This window comes from Macrobrachium nipponense, chromosome 20 (assembly GCF_015104395.2).
Source record: "Macrobrachium nipponense isolate FS-2020 chromosome 20, ASM1510439v2, whole genome shotgun sequence".
NCBI lineage: Eukaryota > Metazoa > Arthropoda > Malacostraca > Decapoda > Palaemonidae > Macrobrachium > Macrobrachium nipponense.
The window spans coordinates 60,978,762-60,998,744 of NC_061089.1; the positions used below are offsets into that span (position 1 = coordinate 60,978,762).

Below are 19,983 nucleotides of genomic sequence, written 5' to 3' on the forward strand. Positions count from 1 at the left end.
GATTCAAGATTGATAAAGTGCATGATTCATGAGTGTTCCCTTTTCAGAGACGTGCAAAATGACCTCTAAGAAATCCTCGGATGCAAGTAAACGAGAGGTACTAACAATAAGTTGCAGTTAGTGCATGTGCTTAGCTTGTAGTTGGCTTTAGCATTAAGGTAACTGAGCAACCTATCAGTTTCTGTAAGCCATGAATTACCTTCATAGATGTGTAGGGTTTGGACTGAGAAGTATTCATTCTTGGGAAGTGCATGCTGTTTTTGTAACCTAGTTGAAACAGGAATTAATAACTAGTAGCCAAATCATGCAACAGATTTTTGGCATTCTGTTATGGAAATGGGTGCAAGCGCTACTATCTTCTTTCTTGAATTTGCGAATGAGTAAATACTATACTCGGTGAAATGTGTCTGAGTGAAAATTTAGATAGCAACAAACATTGCCTATATCATAGACATTGTAAGTTTATAAAGAGTAAATATTAGTGAATATGCATTTACCATATTGTATCTCTTTTGAGTATATAGTTAGAGGAGAACATATGGACATAGCTGTTGTTGATGCGCCCATGGAATTTCTACCTTATTCCATATACGTATTGATCTTGCAATTTTAGCAGTTTAAGTATATTAGAATAAGGGCTTCAAGGACAATAATGTTTAAGTTGAATGTGTATTAGATTTGCACTGGAAGAAGCCAGTAAACTCAAATTCAGAATGCATAAAAGTAGAGATGTTCTAAAAAAGAAAGACTGAGACTGTGCAAAGAAACTTATATTGAAATATGAAAAGGAATCTTTGTTGTATATTTAAAACATAATTTTGTAATGAGATCAGTTATCCCCCTCCCTATATTTTTTTATACCTTTGTAAACTTACCAATTACTAGAAAGAATTATATACGTAATATGTTTGTAAACTTACCAATTACTAGAAAGAATTATATAATATCATGTTGAGCTAAACATCACACTTCCTATATCTGTCTCCCTTTTATCTCCTTACCTCTTATCAGTCTCCTTACCTCTTATCAGTTTGGACTGGGCATGATAAAGGCATTTGGCAACTTTTTCTTCTAACCACTCATGAGTTTCATGAACATACACTACATACTGGTAGTTTGTGATTAAAGTGATGAGAAATTTTGTAAAAAGACAAGGTAGATGTATCAGTAATTGAGAGGAAAAGGATAGTATAGCTAATGTCAGTACATCAAGAAGGAAGATTTTTATAGTGCAAAACAGGGAAATTTGTTTTGCATTGCAATTATCATCATAATGTTTTTATATAAATTTATCCATTTACTAGTACAATCCTTTCTTTTGATAGAATCTATACTTTCCCTAAATGATGAATGAAGTTGTTGTTTCAAGTTCATCATTCTTTTTATGTCAACAGCTTCTCTTGGCTTCTTAAACATTGTGTCAGTAACTACAGTCCTTGGCTTTGGCAAAATATTAATACTGCTCCTCCCTTAAGATTTTTGCTTCATAGGCTGTATCTACCCATAATATTCTCAAAGTCAACTCTTTCCATTCCTTGTGGCCATTTAGGTCTATTCTAATTTCTTGCTTTTCTTCATCTAAGTCTTCCTGATTTTGATTTGCAAACCGAAAAGACACTCATTGCTCATGCTTCTGTATTCTTTCATTTGCTTTTAATTCTGTTACATCCTTAGCATTTCATCCCAGACCAGTATGCCAGTTCTGCTTGTATCGCCTCCCAGCGGTGTGGTTGGTATGGTATTAGCGTCCCAACCTCGGTGGTCGCGGGTCGATTCTCGGCCATTCCATTGAGGAGTGAGAGATGTGTATTTCTGGTGATAGAAGTTAACTCGCGACGTGGTTCAGAAGTCACGTAAAGCCGTTGGTCCTGTTGCTGAATAACCACTGGTTCTATGCAACGTAAAACACCATACAAACAAACAAACCGTGCCATTCCTCCAGAATTTATATTTCTCAGCATCACTACCAACGAATTTTGTGTCTTCCTCTTTATGCTTTCCTTCCTTAACACAAGATGTTTCCACATTCCATCTTACCAGAATTGCCACTACTTCCCTGCTTTTTTTTGACGGTATTCCCATGATTACTGTGATGTTTTAAGAGTATGCCTTGTTTTGATCATCCGGGAAGATTCTTCACATCCCTGACTACTTAGAGTGCTTTGTAAAGACAATAAAATCACCTGAAGAAACAACATAGCAAAATTGGATATATTCCTTCAAACCTTACTTATAAGAAGCAAGACAATAAACAGTAATACAAACTGAACCCATTCAGTCATAGTTATAAATAAACTTTTCAAAATTCAGATGCAAGGTCAGGGTAAACTTGCAATCTGCATGATATGAAACATATTTTTGTTCATCTGGGAAACCAAACTTTTGGTCTTTAACATAGGAATATATACTAGGGCTAGCTGGACAACCAGAAGAATTAATAAAAAAACGTGTGATCCAGGGACTATTGGCATCTGTACCCAGTAACAGAGCATTGTAGTTCCTACTGCCTTTAATAGAGAATGGATTACTTTCCTACCACCTTTAAGAGAGAACCCGATTACATTCCAACCGCCTTTAAGAGAGGACGTGATTACTCTATCTCTTTAAAGCGTGATTACTCTATCTCTTTAAAGCCGGTTTAGTTTGCCTATTTATTTTCATAGCTTTCCTTTTTATCTTTCTCTAGGTGATCTCAGTGTGGGTGTGATCTGCTAGGTTTGTGTAAGTTGTGAGATAATGGAGAAGTTTGCTTCACCAATGGAACTTTCTTCAGGATCTTGCAAGAGACAAAGGAAATGCCCTGGAGTGAGTGGATTTCCTTGTTCAAGATTCTTAACATCGGTGTCTACGGATCCTCACCCAGCATGTAGTAGCTGCAGAGAAAGCATATGTACTATTACCAATCCTTGTTCAGTTTGTTGCGATTCTTGGTCGTGGAACAATGGAAAGAAGTTTTATGGGAAAGGTCAGTACAAAAGAAAGGAGATGCCGCCATCTTTGGATGATCAAGCGTCTTCAGCTTCTTTTGTGTCGGCTGTACAGCAGACTGCTCCATGTGTATCTTCACCTGGATTTGATTTTTCCCATACTCCTTCAGTCTCTTCTAACGATTTCGCTTATTGGAAAACACCAGGAGGGGTTTTGGGAAATTTTGTACATAGTTACACTCCTTCATTTTCGGCAGGAAGAGGGGGAGCATCTCCATCTTTGTTCCAGGTTTCAGCCCCCGATGCGCAGAGGATGGAAGGAATGTGGTTGCCGTTAGGTTTGGAGGGGTTGTTATCCCGCTATATGAATCATGCTTCCCGCTGGGTCCTTCAACTATGAGTGTCCCGCATCCACCTGGTCTGCAATTTATTTATGGGGACGAACACTACACCAAGGGCAATAACACCTATGTTTCTGGCGATGCAGAGTTTTGGAAACAGTTTTGCAGCACATGCAGGGATATCGGCAGTAGCCGCACAGCATCTCCCACCAAGCGTGGTTATGTCACAACCAACGCCATCAGTGACGTCACAAACTGACATCGCAGCCTACTGCCTCTCTTACATCCTCGTTACCTCCAGATACAAATATGCTTTCAGACTCAGTAGCACATGCAGTTATGAAGAAGTTGCAAGACTTAGAGGAGAAAATAGGCAAGAAAGACAAAAGGAAAAGTACGTGAATCATTTTCGTTCTAGTTGACGTCACCGCCAAAGCTCGATGACGTCACCGTGTGCACCAGTCAAGTGTTGGAGGATAAGGGATTTGTGACTGATCCTCGTACCAAGAGGAGAAGATTAAACTCTTCTTCATTTTTGCGCCAGGACCGTCGCATCCCTATCAAAAAACAAAGTGAAGAAGGCAGTGGCTGATAATTGGCAACGACAATGACTGCCATCATTTACATACGGTGGCACAGCTGAAAGGTTTGACTGACACTGGAATGGAATGGGCTGAGACGACGATACCAACAGTGAGGGGAAAACCGTTAGTGGATACACCACTGCTGTTGAGGAAATCAACAGTGAGTGGACATCAGTCGGCAAAGAACGGAGAAAATATACCAGTTTCTCCTGTAAGACCTTTTAAAATAAGAAGAATGGATGAAAAAGCTCCCATTCCAAGGTCAAATAATAAAGAGATCAAGGTCAACTTCCCCGATGGCTGTGGGGAGTGATAGCCCAACGACCGCTGAGAATAGTAATAGAAACAGAGAGGAAGTTCGTTCTACTTCACGAGGACCATCATCCTGGAGGAATAGACGGGGTTCTCAGCTCTAGATCTGTGAGCATGGAATCATTTAGGTGGTCGCGTCCTCCTGGTGGCTATTCAAGATCGAGCCAACAACGGCCATCAGAGATCAAATATGCCGCGGTCGCAGGGTCGGATGGCCATGAATCACATAGATGTTTGTCAGCAGATAGGAGTGAACTAACTTTGTCTGCGGTTGAACAGAAGGCTTTGGAATCGGAGGAAGGGGAGAATCAAAAGTTTCTGGCTCCATATTCAGAGGTGATTGACTTGATTCGTCAATTCAATAACCTCTCAAGGAGGTCTGAAACCCCTTCCAGTATAGCTTCCATGGGATGTTTTATGTGCTATTAGGACGAAAAAGGGGACTAAGGTGTCGTATGAATTACCATGCTCAGTCATGCAGAGTCCTGTGTTACAACATGTTAATGCATGGATTTCTGGAAGGGATAATTCTTTAAGATCAAATAGATCATTCAAGTTCATCCCCTGCCATTACTGAGACAAAGGAAATATTAAGCGACACCTGTTGTTCCATTATTATCAAGACAAATCAACCCAGTTGTGGTAAGGTGAAAACCTGGATTAACCTTGGATCAGGTGAATATGGAATGCCCATCACTGACTTGTCAGGAAGCTGCTACATTAGAAGCAACAGCTTCTTCTGTCTTTCAGACTGCTTCTGGGTCTTAGACCTTTGGTCAACAGCAGTAGCTAAAATTACATCCTCAGCGTCAACAAGGAAATTAGTAGATGAGGCAGTGTTTATCAGATTGCTTCAATCTGGTTCAAAAGCAATTTCGTACTTGACAAATTTGAGTGCCAATGAATGGGTTAATATCCCGTTGATGGAGAGATGCAGCATTGGCTAGAATGTACTATAGGTTTGGATTGTTAGCAGTTAGGAATGGAGGTATCTTATAGTCATAATGTTGTTGTTGCCAAAAAGGTATATAGAAGCTGCTATTGATAGAAGAAGGATGGATACTAATGATAGATTAGTCCAACAGGCAGTTCATAAGCATCTGAAGGCATGATAATTCTAGTGAGGTAAGACAACATCAACAAATACCACAAAAGAGACTAGGGAGACATAATCCCTCCCCTAGATCAGCAAGACCCTCTTGTCTAAAGAAGAAGTTAGCTCATTGGCCCTTTCACAATAGACACAATAGAGGAAGGGGTATCAGAGGCAGAGGGAGAAGTTCGAGACGATAAGGATGGGCACCTCTCACTACTCAGTCACACCAGTGGTGGGATGCCTAGTAAATCATTGGAGAGGGTGTGGCGGAAACTCGGAGCAGAGCAGTGGGTGATGGATGTATTCAGAGTCGGATATCTGATTCCATTCAACTTTACTCCACCCCTGACAGAACCACCATTACCACACCTCTCTTATGCTCAGGAATCTCAGGAATTCCTTATCCTGCAAGAAGTGAAGATGATGAAGAGAGCTGTAGAGCAAGTAACACTTCCTCAAGTGGGGTGTTTTCATAGCCATATTTTCCTTGACTTCAAGGCCAATGGAGATTGGAGGACAGTTATAAACCTGTCAGCATTGCATCTGTTCATAAGGAAAACGAGATTCAAAATGGAGACTCCAAAGACAATTCTAGCAGCAATCAGGGACAAGGATTTTATGCTGACAATAAACTTGAAGGATGCATACTTCTAGATCCCAATCCAATCTTCCAGGAAATTTCTCCACTTCAGCCTTGCAGGGAAGGTTTTCCAATTCAGAATCCTGTGCTGTGGATTGATGTCTCCCCAAGTTTTTACAAGAGTACTACTCACTTGTGTCAACATGGGCGCATGCTCAGGTGATCAGGTTAATAAGATACCTAGATGACTGGCTGGTGATAGTAAAGCCCGAGAAAAATTACTTTGGGACAGGGAAATCCTTCTACCAGTTTTGTCACAGCCTAGGGCATTGTGATAAATCAGGAGAAGTTGAGTTTGGACCCCAGTCAGAGGCTGGTGTATCTAAGTTTGATTATAGACACAGTAAAGGCCAACGCTTTCCTTTCAGACCATAGGGTAGAGAATGCAAACAAATAGTGAATGCCTTTCTAGGAAAACAAACACAGTCAGCAAAGCAGTGGCAAGTAGTCCTGGGAATTCTAAGTTCCTTGGAGAAGCTGGTGCCACATGGGAGACTACATCTTTGGTCCTTACAGTGGAGGATGAAAGAGTTTTGATCATCAACTGTAGATCACCCATACGAGCACATTCCCATGTCGACAGAGGTGAGGAAAGACCTACTGTGGTGGTTGCGGAGGGACAGCGCTCTGACAGTGGGAGTTCCCTTTCAGCAACCCTCTCCAGATCTCCTGCTGTTCTCGGATGCGTCGCTCGAATTGTGGTGCTCACATGGAGGGACTGATGATTTCGGTGAAGTGGAATCACAAGGACAGGGAGCTCCATATAACCGTGCTAGAGTTAAAGCAGCTTTTCTAACACTACAGGAGTTCTAGGAGAGAGTGAAAGAAAAAAAAAATCAGTAGTATTGATGTCAGACAACACCACAGTAGTAGCCTATGTAAACAAGCAAGGAGGTCTGGTATTTCGTCAGTTACACTTGATGACAGTTCAGCTTCATCATTGGGCTGTAGAGAACTTAGTAGATACAGGGCCAGATATATTCCAGGGAAAGAAACATAGTAGCCGACAAATTGAGCCGCAAAGACCAGATTCTAGGAACAGAGGCCCTTACATCAGGAAGTGTTGGACAGAATGTTCATTCATCTCGTTGGAAAGCCCAATCGTAGAACCTGTTCTCAACCAGTATCAACAAAAGTTGGAGTTATAATGTTCAGTAGTCCCGGATGCGGAAGCAGTAGCAGAAGATGCTCTGCAACACCCATGGGACAATCTGGACGTATACGCATTTCCTCCGTTTTGCCAAATCCATCAGGTTCTGTACAAGGTGATGCGGTCTCAGAACCTCAAGATGACTGGTAGCCCCATTGTGGCCGAAGGCAGATTGGTTTCCAGACCTGTTGGAATTTATAATAGATTTTCTGAGAGAATTGCCTCCTTGGAACAACTTACTGTGTCAACCACATGTGGAGAGGTACCACCAGATCGGTGCAGTCCCTATCACTTCACGGGTAGAGAATGTCAAGTACCTCTGTGAGCGAGAGGCTTTTCTCAGAAGGTAGCATCACAGATGGCAGGGAATATCAGGTCATCAACAGCTGTGTACCAAGGAAAATGGTTTGTGTACTGTGATTGGTGTCTTAGAGGGAGTCTTTCTCCACTTGGAACCACTATTCAGCAGTTACCGGATTTTCTGATATATTTCAGAGCAGAAAAACATCTGTCTGTATCTACCATAAAGGGATACAGGGCTGCACTAATTACGGTTCTGCGAATGAAAGCCGTGGACACTTCTTCATGAGAGATGGCTATGTTAATGACAGAGTTTTGAGCAGTCCTTCTCCCTGAAGGAACTAAAAGCTCCAGATTGGGATTTAACCATGGTACTGAGCAGCCTTACAAAACCCCCAGATGAGCCATTGTGTCAGTCCACAGATAGAAGCTTGACCCCGAAACTAGCCTTTCTGTTGGCTCTAGCCTCGACCAAAAGGGTGGAGGAGTACATGGTCTGTCATATGGTGGAAGCAAGAAATTTTAGAGGTTGGAAAAGTCTATGGTCTTTGAATTTATTCCAGAATTCGTAGCCAAAACTCCAAAAACCCATCAGAAGTCAGATGATAGATTTGCCTCCTTTTTGATACCTTCTCTGGGAGAATTTTGTGGATGATGACCCAGAAAGAAATGTTATATCCTGTCAAGAGTATAACAAGCTTACTTAAAAAGAACTTGGTATCTCAGACTGGATGTCGAAAAGGTTTCTTTTTGTGAGTACTACAGGACGGACCAAGAAGGAAGTGTCCAGGAATACAATATCGTTTTGGTTGAGAGAAATGATTAGGAATGCGTATTTGACAGAAGCTGGAGTGTTAAATAATCTTGGGAGAACTAGAGCTCATGACATCAGGGGCCTGAGCGCTTCTTTGGCATTCAAGAAAAATATGTCTGTGCAGAGGATTTTGAAAGCAGGTGTTTGGCGACGCCAAACAACTTTCACTTCCTTTTTATAAATTAAAAGAGTGTTGCCCATAGATCCTTGGACACTTTTTCCTGGGTCCGATGGTGGCTGCTCAATAAGTACTATAGCTCATCCAGTACCCCTGGCAGGTCAGTTAGTGTCTAGTCTGAGATGAAGGTATGAAGTAGAAGAATGAGATGACTAGTCTCGCTCTTTCCTACATTGTCTGTCTACTTACCTACGGGCAGTAAGAGGGAGAGTACCACCATAAGCTGGAACGGAATAGATACAGGTGAGTGACACAGCCATACTGTCAAGGTAATCAAGAGCATAGGATGCTTTTCAGTAGCAACACACCCCTCTCAGTAGTAGGGAGAGAGTGGGGTGATAATAGATCCACATACAGGACTTGAGTTTCTTATGAGAACAGATAGCTCTCCATCTCCTGTAAATGCAATAAGCTATAGTATTGTATAAAACACCAGAAGAGGGAAACCAATAGATTCTCATATATCTTTGGTTCTGAGGTTATAGTCCATTGTCTTAGAATATGGTTATTTGGAAAGGATGAAGGTGGCAAACTCCCAGTCAGTGAAGGGACTTACTCCCACCAATAAAGGTAAGTCTATCCCAGTGTTAAGACCGAAGGTTTGTTGCGATATGAATAAATGACAAATTTTTTTTCATAACAAACAAACCTGAGGTCTTAACATAAAAAGGCCCACCTCCAACCACCCCTCTAACTGTCTAAAACTGGGTTGGAAGAGTAACTGATAGGTCACGGGATGTCCAGGGCATTGTGGGAACTACAATGCCCCATGACGGGTACAGATGCCATAGTACCCGGATCACACGAGTTTTTTTTAATTAATTCTACGAGTTCTCCAGCTGGCCCTAGTATACAGGCAGTCCCGGGTTACGACGGGGGTTCCGTTCTTGAGGCGAGTCGTAAGCCGAAAATCGTCGTAAGCCGGAACGACACTTGGAAATATGCCTTAAACTAAGAAAAAGTTAGAGACCTTACCTGTGTGACATCAAGTATATTGCATGATGTGTAGGTAGCATGCAGTATCAATGGCATCAGGGTAGTGTGGTTATTTCAATTGGCAAGGATGGTTCTTGAAGGTATAATTCTTTATTAAACTCTTGTGGACATATAAAAGCAGCACAATGTACTACACTTAATCCTTAGGTTAGATTATACACTAAAAAACACTATATTATGCACTGTACACTTCGTAGTAGTATTTGTTAGATCCTGGAGTACACTTAAATCCCAGTCTGGTAGCTCTGGAAGGTAAAAGTATAACACAATTAGTACAAAATACTACACCAAAGTCCTGAATGCAATATGTAAATTATAGATATCAAGAGTAAAAGAGTTAATGTTATGTTAATTAATTCCTTACTTTTAGTTTATAATTCCTTACTTTGAGTTATATCAAGAGTAAAAAAGTTAATGTATGTGAATTAATTCCTTACTTTTAGTTTAAATTTGACGTTCAACGTAACCCTGGATGCACAAAGTCTTATGTGGCCCCATAGCCTACATCATTCAGGGGGTTCTGGAATGTACAAAAAATAATTAGTATGTCAGTAAGTACTCTATGCATAGTAAGTTACATACAGTAATATGCACCATACAGTGGTTTAATATCACATATATAACATGTATAAAACTTAGTTAATGTATGTTAATTAATTCCTTACCTTTAGTTTAAAATTGTCGTTCACTATAACCCTGGATGGACAAAGTCTTATGTGGCCCCATAGCCTACATCATTCAGGGGGTTCTGGAATGTACAAAAAATAATTTTGTCAGTAAGTACTCTATGCATAGTAAGTTACATACAGTAATATGCACCATACAGTGGTTTAATATCACATATATAACATGTATAAAACTTAGTTAATGTATGTTAATTAATTCCTTACCTTTAGTTTAAAATTGTCGTTCACTATAACCCTGGATGGACAAAGTCTTATGTGGCCCCATAGCCTACATCATTCAGGGGGTTCTGGAATGTACAAAAAATAATTTTGTCAGTAAGTACTCTATGCATAGTAAGTTACATACAGTAATATGCACCATACAGTGTAATATCAACTGGTATGCATTATGTAAAAAATGATTGGTCTACACCCCCTGTTCAGCAGGGAGTGTACAGTACCAATTCCATGAGGGACCTTGATCACTTATCCCATGTGAGAGATCTTGGTCACTTTTTTTAGTATGTACGTATAAAACTTACTTAATGTATGTTTACTACTATGTATAATTCCTTACCTTTAGTACAGTAGTACATAGTTTACAGTTGTCGTGCTATGTTATGTAGTAACCCTGGACAAAGTTTTATGTGGCCCCATAGCCTGCATCATGGAGGGGGTCCTGGTTTTCTGGAATGTACCAAAAAAGTATCAAAGTTAAGTCATGTTATGTATGTTTAGTAAGTTACATACAGTAACCATACGTACAGTGGTTTATAACATGTACATATGTACATAATCAAACTTGGTTGGAAATTCCTGTAAAAAAAAGTTATGTACGTATGTAATATGTGTACTACTGTATGTAAAAACCTTACTGTTCATACTTGTTACACTACATGTTACATGTGATACGTATACTTTCCTGAAGGGTTTTTTCCATCCAAAAATGGTGCTTCTACTTGTAGTTATCCCTTGATGACACTTGTAGTAACAACTGGAGTTGTGTGAAAAATGTTGGTTCTGGAAGGAAAAGTAACAAAATTAGTGTACAAAATATACACTACAGAAAGTTGTGAATGCAGATGATAATTACAGTAGATATATCAAGAGTACTAAAAGAGTTAATGTATGTTAATTAATTCCTTACTTTTAGTTTAAATTTCTTGTTCAATGTAACCTGGATGGCGGACAAAGTCTTATGTGGCCCCATAGCCTACATCATTCAGGGGTTCTGGAATGTACAAAAATAATTTTGTCAGTAAGTACTCTATGCATAGTAAGTTACATACAGTAATATGCCACCATACAGTGGTTTAATATCACATATAACATAGTATATAAAACTTAATTTAGAAATTCCTTACATAACTTACCAACTTTTAGTGAGTCTCAAAGCTGTTACCTAGGTTGTGGGAGATGGAGGTGGAGGTGTAGAGCATTCATGATAAGGATGCATTCCAAACCTAACTTCAGTGTGCTTTATCACAGATAACAGGCTAGGATGATGGGCAGTCTGGAATGAAGAATTAATATTAAAGGACAGTATGTAACCACTTAGGTGTACAAAATTTATTGTACATATGCAAACATTAAACACAACTGAGAATTCCTTACCTTCAGCAAAATGAAGACATGTAGGCTATGTAGAGGTCTGGTTTATGTAAGTCACAGGTGCATGCCAGTCTGGAATGATAATGTAATACATATGATTATAGTATGTATGTTACATACATAACATGGTTATTACATAGGTAATATTAAAACATTAATAAAAAAAAATGTCCTTACAAATTCTAGTGGTTGGCTTGCTTACTGGGATGGCCATATGGTACATGAGATGTGGGTGGCTGGGCTATGTAGTGGGATGGGCAGGTGCTTGGAGTCTGGAATGATAAAAAATATATAAAATGATAGTTACTACTACTGTAACTACTGCACATGTTATTACTGTTTGACATATGTAGTGTGTAATACGTATGTTCAATATAAAAAATGAAGAATTCTTTTACCTGAAGGAATGGGAGAGGTGATACTCGTATCAACTGATTTGGGCTCTGGAGAGGTGATACTGTATCAACTGATGAGGGAACATCTACATCTGGAAAGAATGATAGGGTACATAAATATATTATAAGGTGGATGTAATTGTAGCATAGTACACTTTTAATAAAATTTCTATTAGCAATTTATAAAACATTTTATACAAATTTGTTAAGATTCCTTACCTGATGTATAGGGCGAGGCATCAAAACCATGGAAAGGCTCAGGGTCATCTGGGTCACTGTCACTATCAAAGGGGTCTGAAATGAAAAAAAAAAAAATAATAAGGTTATGCAACATCAAACACATTGTACCACTATGTAAGTTAGTGTACGTATGTATGTAGGGTGTAAACAATTTCCAACATGAAAAATGAGAAAAATGAAATTGCTTACCTGATTGTACACGTACAGGTGGGCGCTGATACAGAGGGTGCAGGTACAGGGGGATCTGGAACTGTCACAGGTAGTACAGGGAGATCTGGAATGTCACAGGTAGTACAGGGAGATCTGGAACTGTCACAGGTAGTACAGGGGGATCTGGAACTGACACCACTTCTGCAATAAAATTACAAATGATGAAAATTAATGAAGTTACAAGTTTACTCTTACATTTAGTTGTTACATTAAAAAATTAACACATTTTAATTATGTACACTATGTAAACACATAAATTAGTAAAACAGTTCAGAATTCCTTACCAGGACTAGGAGTGGGAGGTGGTGGTACTAGAGACTTGTGAAAGAAAGTGTCAAGCCTGGACTGCACACTTCTCTTCGTCTGCTTCTCCTTCAGGGTCTCCTTGTAGAAAGTCACCAAATCCATGATTCCTCTCTTGATTTTGTCAAACCTGGCAACGTTAGGGTCTTCTGCCTCAAAAGAAGCCAAGGCTCTCTCAGATGAGTAAAACCCTCTGACAAGCCTTTCACAGTTAATGACCTGGCGGGTTTTGGCTCTGGTGCCGCCTCCTCTTCTCAATCATTTGTTGTTCAAGTTCTAGTAAGTCCTCTGCAGACAATTCCTCTCCATGGGAAGCCAGCAGCTCTGTTACATCATCAGGTTCAAGATCTAGTTTCAGCCTCTTGCTTAGCCCTACTAGATCTTCCTCGTCACAGTCTCGACGTCTTCTGCTGGTCAAAGCCTTCAAAAACTGTGCACAAACTGTGGACACAGTTTTCCTCCAGGCCCCATTTAAAGTGGTCGTCTTCACCTCGTCCCAAGCACTTGCAATGTTCTTCACTGCATCTGCAATGTTGTAGCCCTTCCAGAATTGCTTCAGTGTCAACTCCTTGTTAGCTTCTATGGCCCTCAAAAGCAAAACGTATGGTCCTTCTAAGGTAGTAAGCCTTGAAATTAGCTATTACTCCCTGGTCCATTGGCTGTATCAGCGATGTGGGTATTGGGTGGGAGGTTACACCACCTTCACATTAGGATGCATGTCGCTCAAATTTGAAGGGTGACCAGGGGCATTGTCCAGGACTAAGAGGGCCTTAAAAGGCAGACCCTTCGAAGTCAAATACCGCTCCACTGCTGGCACGAAATGGTCATTGAACCAATCTTCGAAGACCATTAAGGTAACCCACGCCTTCTTGTTAGATTTCCAAATCACAGGGAGTTGACTCTTGAAAATGCCCTTGAAAGCCTGGGATTCTCGGCCAAATACACCAGCAAGGGCTTCAGTTTCAAATCACCACTTGCATTGGACCCAAACAGCAAAGTCAGTCGCTCCTTTCCAGCTTTATGGCCAGGTGCTGACTTCTCCTCCTTGGAAAGGTACGTTCGATTTGGCATTCTTTTCCAAAATAATCCAGTCTCATCCACATTTAAAGACTGGTCAGCCGTGTAACCACCATCCTTAATTATCTCAGCCAAACCACCTGGAAAACTTTCTGCTGCTTCGCTATCAGCACTAGCAGCTTCACCTTGCAGCTTCACATTATGCAAATTTGCACGAGCCTTAAAACGGTTAAACCAAACCTCTACTCGCGGAAAATTCACCACCAGCACTGCCTTCGCCAAACTTTTTCACTACTGCCTCATGCAGCGCTCTAGCCTTCTCCTGGATCACACTTAAGCTCACCGGAACACGTCGCTGGTTCTCGGTCCTCCAGCCAGATCATGAGCAATTTCTCCATTTCAACAATGCTCTGGCTACGTTGCTTCTCTGTTTATCACCGTTGACTTCATCGGTGCAGCAGCATCCTTAACATGCTTCAGAATACGTTCCTTATCCTTCACAATGGTTACCACCGTGGTCCTGCTCAAGCCTAAAGAACGGCCTATTTCGGTGTTAGTTTCTCCCTTCTCCTGAACGCTTTATCACGTCATATTTGACTTCCATCGTGATGACCATTCCTCTTCTTGGATGAACTATCATCGGAGGAAGTACTTTGGCGTTTAGGAGCCATTGTAAATTTGCGAAAATGGCAAGGAATTTCAGCAACGTCTCAGCACACAACCTAGTGAAATGCAGGCAGGCACGCGATTGAAGTGGCGTCCATTTCGTATTGTTACGCTTGGCGTCCTCGACCGTCCGAGGTCGTTGTTCGGTCAATTACCATACAGTTTAATAGCGTTAATTAATTTATGCACCTCCGCTCAAAAACTAGTTTCTGCATATGAGGTATAGTTAAAAAGCATAACAAAACGTCGTAACCTTGGAATTTGTGTTGTAATCTAACCAGAAACTTAGTTTTTTTGTTAATTATGTACTGGAAACAAGCAATGATTTTTTCATTATATTTGCACTTTTGGACTGTTTTAAACTGCGCATCCAAGCTAGTGTATTCATTCGCCCGCAAACTAGTTCCGCATATGCGGCGTCACTAAAAAAAATTCAAAAAATACGAAAAAAAAAGTGTCAAAAATCATCATAACCTCAAAATAAAATTTTTGTTGTAATGTAACCAAAACATATTTTTATTATGTACTGTGCTAAACTATAAAGGGATTTTTATCATAGCATGCGTTTTTTAAAAGCGTCGTTAACTCGGAGCGTCGGAAGCGTCAGCGTCGTAACCTCGGAACAAGCGTCGTAACCCAGGACGGAATTTTCCATTGAATATTTAAGAAAAAGCGTCGTAACCTCGGAACGTCGTAAGCCGGAACCGTCGTAACCCGGGACCGCCCCTGTATCCTAATGTTACAAGTTTCATACAATCAACTTACCTGTCAGATATATACATAGCTAAGACTCCGTCGTCCCCGACAGAAATTCAAATTTCGCGCCACATCGCTACAGGTAGGTCAGGTGATCTACCGGCCTGCCCTGGGTGGCAGGACTAGGAACCATCCCCGTTTTCTATCATATTTTCTCTGTCGCCGGTGGTATCAACATTGTTGTTATTACCTCCTGACTTAGATTCTTTTTTCAACATTTGATCAACGTTTTTCGGCTTTTTGGTGACGTATTTGGATCGTGTTTTGGCATTCGCTACTGTGGACTGTTTTTGGAATAACTCTTTTGGATTTTTCTCAGTATGTCTGATTCTAATGTGAGTGTGAGAATGTGTGTGAATGTAGGCTGCAGGGTGAGGATACCGAAAGCTTCGGTTGATCCTCACACTGTATGCCTGTAAATGTAGGGGGGTTCAGTGTTCTGCTATTAACAACCTTGTAAGGAATGCGAAGGGTTTGAATGCAGAAGAGTGGAAGACTTTGACTTCTTATTTGAAGAAGTTAGAGAGGGATAGAGTTTAGAAGACTGAAAGGTGTGCATTCAAGGCCTATTGAGCCTTTCACGGATATTCTAACCCTACTTACTGTAGATTCTCCTATAGATCTCATTCTCAGAGTGTCTTTTTCCGGATTCGGCATCAGAAATCGCCAATCTGAAAGCGACTATTCGAGACATGAAGTCCAAGATGGCCGACTCGAAGGTAAGGCTAGTGATAGTGACATTTTAGTGAATTAAGTAGATCCTATCAGTGTTGTGGAGGGGGCGTTTGATCGTCCCTGCACGGCGCTCCCAGGCCTAGACCTCTTCCAAGCTCCCATGCCCAGAGGAGAAGGAAAGTCGAAAGCCTTAAGGAGGTCGTGGGGGAATCCCCAACGGTTCAGACGTCCCTTCAGCTAGCTCTGCTTCATGGCAGCTCCAGCTCAAGGGCGCTATAGAAAAGCGTCCTTCGCGAGTGTTTTTTTCGTCTCCTCTCCCTCTCCCTCACCTAAACGAGGGTGGAAGGAGTCGAACTTATCGAGACCGCTGAAGCGTCATATGAAGCAAGACATTGATTCGAGCCCAGAGCGCTTCTCGGGATGACGCCCGTCTGCTATTAAGAAGGCGAAGGTGGCGTCAGCGTCACCTGACGCTATGAGAAAGTACCCCATCATGCTTCTTCCCCAGAGTGATGACGAGAGGCGTCATGCACTAGACGTAGGCAGAAGCGTCAAGAAAGATAATTATGGCGGTTCAGAACAACTGTCATCTCTTGTGGGAGTTTTAGCGCCCCGTCGTAAAGACGTGACACTTCCAATTAAGAAGTCTCGTCCTCTCGCACTGCTCGAAGAATGGGGGGCTGACGAGAGTGTTGTAGACAAGAGAATCGAAAGCCGTCTTTTAGAAGTGAAAGCGTCATTTCAAGAGGATCGTAGACGTGACGCTCCGTCCAAGATTGTGACGCCGAGTAGGAAGCCTTCTTTTGAGAGCGAAATTAAGCGTCTTCCAGACGCGAAGCGTCATCAAGACGTCAACAAGAGACGTCATACATGACGCTCGGAGAGCGGGATAAGCGTCATACAAGACGTCTTCTAAAGCGCAAGAGAAGCAGCAGGTTGTGACGCCCTTCCAAGTCGATCAAAAAACGGGAAAAAGGAAGGACTTTCATTCCCTTAGCCCCTCTCCGATCAGGAGTTTGTCTCCTCCAGAAGAAGAAAGTCTGAAAGGAGAACGGAAACTCAGAATTATCAAGAGTTCGAGCAAAAACTCGGATGATGACGATCATGGAAGAGAGGGCTTATCCAACTATAAGGTGTTGACTACCCTGCTTCTGGAGGAATACGGAGACGAGTTGACTCCGGCTGCTCCTCCTTCTCCGCGCTCGCTCTTTTCGAGTGCGAAGGCGAAGAAGCCTTCGTCTTTTTCTGAAGATGAAGCCCACCATCTCGATGAAGCGGGCTTTACACGCATTAGACTCCTGGATGAAGTCGAAGAAAGACTTAGTCAGGACAGTATTTTGCATGCCTCCAGCAAGGTTAGCTGGGAAAAGAGGCATATGGTACAAAGCGAGGATATGGGTATCGCTCTCCCTTCTACTACAGAGGCAGACTTTTCGACGTTAGTTGACGCTTCAAAGGCGTCCAAGTCTTAATTCTGCTCGTATCACATGGAGTATTTCAGAACTGGATCATCTCCTCAAGGACTTTTCCATGTATTGGAAGTCTTCAACTTCTTAGATTGGTCCCTTGGGGTGATGTCCAAGAAAGCTCACGATTCACAGGAATCGAACCTGAAGCCCTGTTTGTGCATTTTGTCTTGCATCGACAAAGCAGTACAGGATGGATCTTTGGAAGTCTCTTCATTATTTGGAGCAGGTCTTTTGAAGAAAAAAAAGACGGTGTATGGCGCCTTCTTAACAAAGGCAGTCTCGCATGCTCAGAGGGCAGCTCTACTGTATGCACCTCTGTCTGACTATTGTTCCCTTCTCATTAGTGAAGGACGTGGCTCACTCTTTAACTGAGAAGGCGACGCAGGATCTTCTGACGCAGTCAGCTAGGAGAAGAAAAACCTGCTTTAGTATCTGACAAGAAAGGACCTAGCACTTCTACGCAAGCCCTTTCGAGGTGGTCCGATCTCCAGAACCTCCCGCAAGAAGAAGGCTCCAGAGAAGAGAGGTAGGTCCGCCTTTCGTCCCTTTAAAAAGGGAAAATGAAACATTCTCCTCCAAGCACCAGTAGGTGCCAGGCTCCTGGGATTCGTGGAGGCCTGGACAATGATAGACGCAGACGCGTCTTCATTGAATATCATAAGGAAGGGATATCGTATCCCTTTCCTGAATACTCCTCCCTTAACGTCAAATACCAAGGGAAAATATCAGCAAGTACAAGGACCCTGTGTGAGGGATACTCTTCGATCGATGGTGGAACAAATGTGGGACAAGAGTGCAATAGAACTAGTACTGGATCAAAACTCCCCGGGGTTTTACAATCGCCTTTTTCTAGTGGCGAAAGCCTCGGGAGGCTGGAGACCAGTACTAGACGTCAGCTCTCTGAACAAATTTGTTCAGAAGGAGAAGTTCTCCATGGAGACTTCTGCTTCAGTCCTAGCGTCATTACGACAGGGAGATTGGATGGTGTCTCTAGATCTCCAGGACGCCTACTTTCACGTCCCGATCCACCCTTCGTCGAAGAAGTACCTCCGTTTCATGACGGGGGGTAAGGATCTTTCAGTTCAGAGCCTTGTGTTTCGGCCTGTCCACAGCTCCTCAGGTCTTCACAAGCCTGATGAGGAATGTGGCGAGATTTCTTCATCTCAAAGGAGTGAATGTTCTCGATGTACCTAGACGACTGGCTCATCAGGGCCAGATCGGAGAGACAGTGTTTGGAGGACTAAAGTTAACTCTGGATTTGACCAAGGCGTTGGGATTGCTTGTGAACCTCGAGAAGTCTCAGCTGACCCCCAGACAAGACCTAGTCTATCTGGGGATTCGGATGGATTCTCGGGGTTTTCGAGTTTTTCCTTTGCAAGAGAGAACCGCAAAAAGGTTTGAGGATAATCTCTCTCTTCTTAGAGAAGCAGCAAACGTCAGCGAGGGAATGGTTGAGCCTTCTGGGGACGCTTTCCTCGCTGGAACAATTCTTCCCTCCTCGGAAGACTTCATATCCGTCCACTTCAATTCTTCCTCAAGAAGTCTTGGAGCTGGAAAAACGGACAACTGTCGGACGTTTTTCCCATTCCAGTGGAGGTAAAGGCACACCTACAGTGGTGGTTGCTACCTCTGGAAGAGAACAAAGGGATCTCTCTAAGATCACAGAACCCAGACCTAGTGTGTTCTCCGACGCGTCGGAGACGGGTTGGGGAGCGACATTAGGCTCGGAGGAAGTGTCAGGCACCTGGGAACAGCACAGGTGTCCTGGCACATAAATTGCAAAGAGGCTCTTCGCCGTACACCTGGCTTTGAAGAGCCTAGAAACCCTCTGAGAGAACAAGATAGTGCAAGTAAACGTGGACAACACCACCGCACTTGCCTACATTCGGAAACAGGGAGGGACACACTCCTCGTTCCTTTACGAACTCACGAGGGACCTATTACTTTGGACGTCTCACAGGAAACATCTCCCTGCGGACAAGGTTCGTACAGGGAGTAAGGAATGTGAGGGCGGACAGGCTCAGCAGGAGGAACCAGGTCCTTCATACAGAATGGACTCTGCACGAGGAAGTGTGTCTCGATCTCTGGTCTCTGTGGGGAACTCCTCATGTGGATCTCGTCGCAACATACATTTCAAAAAGGCTCCCAGTGTTTTGCTCGGTCGTGGAAGACCCAAGAGCAATTATGGTAGACGCCTTCCTGCTAAACTGGTCTCGAGTGGACGTTTACGTTTTCCTTTTCCCCCATTCAAAACTCCTGGGGTTAGTATTGAAAAAGTTTGTGGCGTCAAAAGACACGAGGATGACTTTAATAGCCCCCTTTTGGCCGGCCCAGGAATGGTTCACGGAGGTCGTAGAGTGGATCGTAGACTTTCCAAGATCCCTACCAGAAAGGGACGGATCTTCTCAAACAAACCACCACTTCAAGAGGTACCATCAAAACCTCCCCGCTCTCGCTCTGACTGCCTTTCGACTATCGAAAGACTTGTCAGAGCGAGAGGCTTTTCTCGCGACAGTGGCAAGCGCGATCGCGAGAGCTCGCAGAACCTCCACTACGAAAGTATAACCAGTCGAAGTGGGAGGTCTTTAGAAGGTGGTGTAGAGCAAGAAGTTGTCTCCTCCTCTACCTCTATAGCGGA

The 19,983-nt window shown here is 42.4% G+C and overlaps 1 protein-coding gene and 1 long non-coding RNA gene across 8 annotated transcripts in view; one reads left to right on the top strand and one right to left on the bottom strand.

Moving 5' to 3' along the window:
• LOC135226510 (inhibitor of nuclear factor kappa-B kinase subunit epsilon-like) overlaps window positions 1–19,983 on the top strand; it is a 282,872-nt gene that overhangs the window by 58,430 nt on the left and 204,459 nt on the right. The window contains exon 1 of one of the 7 annotated variants that reach the window (XM_064266149.1): window positions 54–97. The exons of the other annotated variants lie outside the window; for them this stretch is intronic. Coding sequence (XP_064122219.1) covers window positions 59–97 — 39 coding nt within the window. The 5' untranslated portion in view covers window positions 54–58. Of the gene's footprint in view, window positions 1–53; window positions 98–19,983 lie in introns of those variants that run through there. 7 annotated transcript variants of the gene reach the window in all.
• Window positions 9,770–10,962, bottom strand: LOC135221114 (uncharacterized). Its single transcript, XR_010315878.1, has 4 exons — window positions 10,581–10,962; window positions 10,229–10,311; window positions 10,004–10,086; window positions 9,770–9,858 (listed from the first exon to the last, which is right to left on the bottom strand). It is a non-coding gene; the product is annotated as an uncharacterized LOC135221114 (long non-coding RNA).